The sequence below is a fragment of the Aristolochia californica genome, unplaced genomic scaffold, assembly GCF_029961685.1.
Source record: "Aristolochia californica isolate CCGP_79_NKW_82.1479 unplaced genomic scaffold, dmAriCali1.0.hap1 SCAF_3, whole genome shotgun sequence".
Classification (NCBI taxonomy): Eukaryota; Viridiplantae; Streptophyta; class Magnoliopsida; order Piperales; family Aristolochiaceae; genus Aristolochia; species Aristolochia californica.
In genome coordinates, this window is record NW_027181992.1 from 2,616,709 (window position 1) to 2,623,944 (window position 7,236).

At 39.0% G+C, this 7,236-nt stretch overlaps 1 protein-coding gene across 1 annotated transcript; it reads right to left on the reverse strand.

Annotated features, from left to right (window-relative positions):
• Nucleotides 1–911: 911 nt before the first annotated feature.
• Nucleotides 912–6,865, reverse strand: LOC137959142 (myb family transcription factor PHL7-like). The gene is made up of 7 exons (XM_068806466.1): nucleotides 6,421–6,865; nucleotides 5,271–5,488; nucleotides 2,418–2,494; nucleotides 2,260–2,302; nucleotides 2,127–2,184; nucleotides 1,911–1,980; nucleotides 912–1,830 (listed from the first exon to the last, which is right to left on the reverse strand). The coding sequence occupies exons 2-7, from the start codon at nucleotides 5,476–5,478 to the stop codon at nucleotides 1,408–1,410; spliced, it is 879 nt and encodes a 292-aa protein (XP_068662567.1). The 5' UTR covers nucleotides 5,479–5,488; nucleotides 6,421–6,865; the 3' UTR covers nucleotides 912–1,407.
• Between the last annotated feature and the right edge of the window lie 371 nt (nucleotides 6,866–7,236).

The window sequence follows — 7,236 nt, forward strand, 5'->3', positions numbered from 1 at the left end:
TTTTTTTTTTTTCACTTGCCTGTCTTTGAAATCTTTCTGATATTCTAAATGGAAGAGGGAATCGTTCTGTAAATTGTTGTAAATTTAAGGATTCTTGTTAATCCTTGCTGAAGAAACCAACTTTCTGGGTATGTGTAGAAATCACCGGATAGTTTTAACTTTGGAGAGCTTTATCTCCAATATATGTTGACGCAGTGCAGAAGTTCCCACTTTTGGTTTCTTGTTCATGGAGACTGAAGACAGGGAACGACAGATTGAGCTATGAAGGATAAAGAAGGAAAGAGTAAAGAGCCTAGTACCTTGTTCTTGCGCACCATTTCGATTGGCAATGCACAGCGATCTGCATCATGTGGGCTTGAAGAAGGTGCAAGGAGAGGCCGTGGAGAATACTCCTGTCTATTCATGAGAGGAAAATATCCAAAAGAAGACATGCACAGACGCTTACTGCGCAGAGGAAGAACCCCACATATTCTCGCGTAGAGAGACCTTCTCTTTTAGGAAAACCTGCCCAACATATTTCTGATTATCTCAGTGTCTTATGGGTTGAGATGTGTTGAAACACAAAAAGTTGGTTGCTCCTGAAATGTGCGCCTTGATTTCTAGAAAGAGACTTCAGCCCACGAAGTTTTGGCACATTTTCTGTTGAGCAGATCCAGTACTTATAATGGACTCATAGTAAGAATAGATGAGGCGATTATACTTGTATCCTGTAATGTATTCAGTTAATCAGGTCAAAATTAATCCATTCAGATACATGAGTAAACTTTGTTCAACAGGTAATCAAGTTGATAGATTTTACACTTGATTTAATCAGCAGTTGTCCTACGTTTCCATCGGGTTAGCGAGAAACAAATCAAGTTAATTAACAAGGGCCATTCTGCTCCACAATCCCTAATCAAATAGAAAATGCGAGTACCACCTGTACCTACAAATCGAAAGTTCTGGGTCGTCTTCTCTTTGAAAGTTCTTGCTTCTGCTTTTTGTTTACAATTCCTTTTTCTTTTCATACTTCAGTACTCTGATCTAACATTCCCTAATTCGACACCAAAACCAATTGAATACTGTGACGTTCTGTTAAAAGAAAGTCTTACCGAGAGGTACAAATAGAATTAAATGTACAGCAGCTGAGAGAACAGGATCTATCTCGGCTTTTTGCTTCTTCCAACCGCGGCTATGCTCAACCTTGACTGCTCGACACACGGAGAAAAAACATAGAGCACGATTTCTGGCGCCGACGGCAAATACTCTCTCAAGCGACATCCAACTGAAGATATCACAGGTAACACACGAAATTTCAGCTAACTTCATATTTTCTACATATGCTTACAAGGGACTACAGTATGACATGAATAATACAACCATTGAAGCAATAAATATTGCAATCCATTCCGACACCAACCACATTGATTAAGGCCGTATCGCCCCTGAACCATAACTAGACCCAACCAAAGTTTCTGCAGTTTGCTCTGTCCCACCACCACCACCACCATCCTTGAACTCCGTGGCAACATCAAATCCAAACCCTAAAACATCCCTTTCATACAGCTCCTCCTCTTGATCCCACTGGCCAATAAAGTTGGCCTTCTTTTCAGACTCCAGACAGGCTGAAGGAGGTACAGGTTCTGCTACCCTTTCATCCACCCTCTGCTTCTTGAGAGGGGAAATGGTCTCTGCTGTAGCATCTGAATGTGGTGGGGAGTGTTTCTGCTTATCCTCATGTCCTGGAGACTCACACGCCTTGAACACTCCCCCGAGTTTCTGTTGCTCTTCTATGATCTTTTGCAAATACTTCCCCTGAGCTTCAATTCTCAGTTGCAACTGTCGCTGCACCTGCAATACAACAGGAAAATACTGAATAAATATGTTGACCATTCCATGGAACAACTATAGCAACACAATTACAACAAAACCTCTAGCTGTTCATGAAGTCGCTTTTGCACTTCCATCTGCATCCTCAAGGCCTCATTTATTTGAATTCCACTGTAGCAGGCAGTCAAAAGAAATCATCAGAGTGCCAGACAGAAATCCAGTTCTAATTTCAAGATACCATGCAAAGATAAAATGTAATAAACATTGATGGAATATCATATTCCCAACTCCAGTCAACAATTTAGTCATTTACTCACGGTGCAGAGTCCATGCTAGAGAGAGAATCACTGGAGTCTTTCTTTTCATCTTTGGAGCCTGAAAAACAGAAACATTTTTTTAGTGAAAAATCTGAAGCAGTTTAAGCACTCCGAGATTACTGTTGATGCTTACCATCACCTGGAGATTCAGGCAGATACTTTGCAAGCCGATATTTCTATAAAGGCAAAACATAAAACTAACAATTATCAGACCTAGATTTCAGGAAGAAACACACAGCAGAAAACTAGGATAAGGGAATACCAGTGAAAAAACGAAAAGAAAAAAAAAACCTGTAAATGGCTTTTCACGTGGTAAATTGTCAGTCCCTGTACACCCATGACTCTAAGAACACCCTTAGGTGTCGCTCCTGAAATAAAAACAAAATACTTGTAATTATTACCTGAACTAAGTTAATTAGGTATTGAATAGGAATTAAAAGGGCTCACAAAGTTAACAGTTGTAAATTTACTGATCAGTCAGGACATTGAAAAGCAAAATAAAAAGCCAAATTCACTACAGTTTCAAGGTGAGTAACTTCATATGAAGACAAGTTCAAGTCCTAATGACATAAAGACATGGTTTTCATGGATATGATCATCAGGTTAGCATAATATCAGGTCCCGATAAAATTATTGCACAGTTTGAATAAATCCTTCTTTATTCTGATCCTCCAGCATTATCTTCCCCCATTCTTTGTCAGCGTCTGCATTAGTGCCTCTAAACAAGTTGCTCAAAATGTTTCCATAATCATGACGCAGAACCAAATGAAGTCATAGTCTTTAACTTTATACAGCCAAGGAAACTTGATATCACCTACTCTTATCACAAAAATTTACACTAATCAGCAATAGTCATGCAACTTCGACAACAGAGAACACAATGTAGTAGTAGTAACCACCATGATTCCTCTCTCCTGCAACACATCTCCAATCCCCAGGACCCTTGGGACCTCCAATAGATGAATCACATGGTAGAAAAGATTAATTTATAAATGTCTGCCATTGAAGCACTAGTTGCCTCATAACATCTCTTTTAATTAATTTAAGTACTTCAAGTTATCAAGCATTAGGTGACGGTCATGACCTTGCATCTTGATTTTAGAAATGGTATCAACATGAAACTTATGTTGATGAATGTAATGCTGATCAGACACAACAGTAACTCCCTGTGCCTTCCTTTTAGGTTAATATACCTTTTCAGACTGAAAGAAACTAACATTGAATAAGGAGTTATGGCAACTCTCATTGACTGACATATTTTGGTGCATTTGAAGAAGTGAAACATTAGAACGTTTCTCCAGAACCTTTCTCCAAGTGGACCCCAGACTGGAGTGAACCATCATGCAAGCCAGTCATCATATGCAGGGCTTAAATCTTTACAAGAAATTCAAGGAAGCATCAAGTGCCCTGAGTTGTAGAAATTGAAGGAACATATCTACTGTTTTCTCCTAACTTCCCTTCCTCCTGGTTTGTGGGACCCCCCTCCCAAGGATTATCATGCTGAAATTCAACGGAAGTTTGAGGAGCAACTACAGTCCAGCAGGCTATGGTGCACTTTTCATAAATCATAATGGCCCATCATACTCACCTACTCAATTCTCTAGGTTTGCTTCATTCTAAAGAAGCTGGGCATTTGCTCTTTGTTTGATGGCTTGCAGAACATTCAATATATATTCTTGTCCTCTTGAAGTTGAAGATGACTCTAGGGTTCTCATAGGTTGATATCAACAGAAATTGCTGCCTACAGATAATGACATATCTTCGATGAAATTATGGATCTTATCAATGGCCTCGGCTTGCTCCATCAATTATATTGTCAACACTCAGGGGACTGAGCACCAACAACTCATTTAGTCACCCAGGCACTCATTCTCTATAAATTTCTCTTCTTGATGCTTGAGCTTGCTGCTTGTATCTTCCATGTACTTTTTTTGTTTTAAGAAAATTCCTCGCTGTTTAAATAAGAAAGATTAAAATTGTTGATAAACAAATACGTTCTTGGAGATAGTAATTTAATAAATTAAAAAAGTACGGAAACTTCCGATACTTTATGTCTATATTCAAAGCAGAGGAAATTATCCTTGATTAGTATGAAACATGGAATATGTGTGCTGGATGGTGGGCAGAATGACAGCAGAACAAGCTCAGAGAAGAACACAACGCATGAAATTGTTTTAGTAGAATCACCATTAAATTTGCTGGTGTAAGCCACAGATGCATGTTATATCTTTCTTGAGTTTTTTTTAGATATAGTACAACATCATATACAAAAGGTTCATAGCAGAAGGCAGGTATTGGGTAACCCCAGGACTCAAGAAGTATGTCTAAACCCCTCTAGTCTCAAGTGGTTCAGGATACTCTGAATAATCCCAGGAGACCCAGACTCACTATACATGGAACTGAGTCTCCAAACGTCCGGATAGCTAAAACCACACATAAGTTAGAAGGAAACCACTGGCTAACAACAGACTTTTGACAAGTTATGAGGATAAAACTACAAACAGCAACAGCTCCAGAGCGCTTGATTTCATTGGAGCACATCATTACTCTCTATCTAATTATGAAATGCTCCAAAATGCATTATGTAGTGATCAACCAATTGGAGAAGTTAAGAGTAACAAGGCACCACTTGATACAAGTTTGTGACAAACTACAACTGTAAGTCTGTTAGCAGCTAAGTTTCCTACCATATCCACAACAGAAAATTAAAGCTTCACAAATGAATTAATTAAAGAATGGGAAAATAGAGAAACAAAGCAGCTTTAGCTTTGCTAAGTGAAATATTAGCTAAAATATATATTTACTAGTTCTAAACAAGTTTCATGTCTCTTGAAAATTGCGCTTTTGCAATTTACTTATACTATTTACTCAAATTTCTGTGTTGCATTGTTTCCTGACAACAAGAAGTTATATGAGAGAATAAAGATAGGTAAGCAGGAAGAATGTGTTACTATCATGCTATTTTATGACATGAAAAACAACAAAAAAACTAATCAATCTCAAACAAAAGCAGACAAAGTTACTTGCCTTTAGAAGAATAAAAAGGATGAGAAACTAGAGTATGCACAAAGTGATACATCATTCAGTTCAAATTTAACTAAATATACAGCAATATATTATCACAACTGAGAAGAAAATACCCACGATCAGGTCCTCCAAGCTGAGTTATGGCATCAACAAAGCGATCATGGAGATCAGAAGTCCATCGCAGCCGTTGTTTTCCGGTGCCTCCAGAGGGGGCAGGGTTATTGACAGTCGTCCCCCCCAAAACTCCAGTATTAGATACTTGTTCAGTGCCTTGAGGCTTATGAGACACTAACCCCATAGTTGAAAACTTCTTGGCATGGTACATGCTGAAGGGTCTGCAGAAAAGAACCGAAGAGTAGTGAGTGAAGCATAAGTCTGGGGACCAACAATTCATTCAAGAACGAATAGCAAATAAAACAGAGAAAACGGATATAAAACTTGCAGAGCTCTTTATATATCAACGGGATATATGGATTTTAGAATACTACGCAAAGTTGATAAGCACCAAACAACTTTACCAAAGAGAAAGAATACATCTGAGGAACTCAAAGAAAGAAGCACTCCAGCAACTCTAAGAAAACATGAAAACACTATATCACAGCGAAGACCAGGTCAATGGACAGAATAAAATTAAAAAAAAAAAAAAAAAAAACCGCAACGGAGTTTCAAAGCATGCCATAATACACAAAATCCAGGAGCGTGTAAAATCAAGGGAAAATGGAAAATACTAGTTAAGGGCTTAAATAAAAAATAACACCGAACTAAAAGCCAAAGGAAGAAGATCTGAACAACAATTCGACATAATACGGAGCTAAGAAGGAAAATCCAACAGAACTCCATTTGGATGACGACTACTACTCAACCAATTAAGTCTCGGTATAGGAAAAAAACAAAACACGCAGAGTGAAATAACCAAAGAAGAAAAAAACAGTGAATTCGAAGAAAATCAAGCTAAGCAGCTAGAAGAGACAAGGTCGTAAGATACGCTTAACATCGAATTGATTCAGAAACGACAGAGTCTCAAGGTAATGCATTACATAAACAACGTAAATGAGAAAAGAAATGAACAAAAATTAATGCACCAAAGGACGAACTGTTTTATAAGACAGTTCAAAATAAAAAAAATTCGCCAAAAAATTCACACAATTCAGATTAATTTAGAAGAAAACAAACCAACGCAAGGTAGAACAAGCTGACATTTTAGCATTTAAATTACAATCAATCCAGTACCCAAATTCCACAAAACACAAAAATCAGGAAAACCTACGTGAACAGCTACGTCTCGAACAACTATACTTCAAAGCCCTCAAAACTCGATATACTCCTCCACAACAACTTATCTCACGATCTCGCAGTCCAAACAGCGTCAAAACATGCCATCTTCCACAGGCTACATCGCATTCAAAGCTTCACCAAGCATTTCACAGGGGGATGACACGAAGTTTCATCAAAATACAGACAGAGAGCTCCAATTCCAATTTCCTGACACTTAGACGTCCTTGGCAAACAGAAAATTGCACAGCGAACGTCAAGACGCTGAAAAAATGGCGGTAATCAAATGTAAGTCGCGGAATATAGAAAATTCAGGTGAATCTCATCTGAGTCGCAGAAGGTTTAGAGAAATTAGCTAAGATTCAGACAGGAACAAGGGAAGTTCAGGCTTTTGCAGTTTTTGGAAACCCTAGCCCTAGTTCATTTGGCCGTTCCGGTTTTGAAAGTGGTAAAAGCTAAAAGATTTCGTGGGAATAGCGTGGGAAGGACGGCGGAATTTGTAAGGGGGCCGGTCAATGGGCCCCATTTTGGACAACTTAACCAGGGTTATCGTTTCAACACGGGAGAGTTTCGCCGTTCTGGATACTTGCCCATCGGCGATCCATTTTAGAATCGCTGCCGAGAACGAAGCCGTTGACGCTAATGCCGTCCGGCCGAACGACAATCATAACCATTGATCCGTTCCTCTCGAGTCTTTGATTGTCAGTGGCTCGCGGATCAGCATCATCCTTGCCGATTGGGGTGGTTTAGAACCGAGCTGGCTCGCGAGCGGCTCGGTTCGATTCGGTATTCAGGATTTCGAGTCTAGTTT

Excerpts from the sequence above, each read along its gene's own strand:
- LOC137959142 (XM_068806466.1), bottom strand. The coding sequence starts at position 5,478 with ATGTACCATGCCAAGAAGTTTTCAACTATGGGGTTAGTGTCTCATAAG. Across the intron at positions 2,303-2,417 it reads ACGTGAAAAGCCATTTACAG|AAATATCGGCTTGCAAAGTA; the intron begins GTTTTTTTTTTC and ends TTGCCTTTATAG. Across the intron at positions 2,185-2,259 it reads GCCTGAATCTCCAGGTGATG|GCTCCAAAGATGAAAAGAAA; the intron begins GTAAGCATCAAC and ends TCTGTTTTTCAG.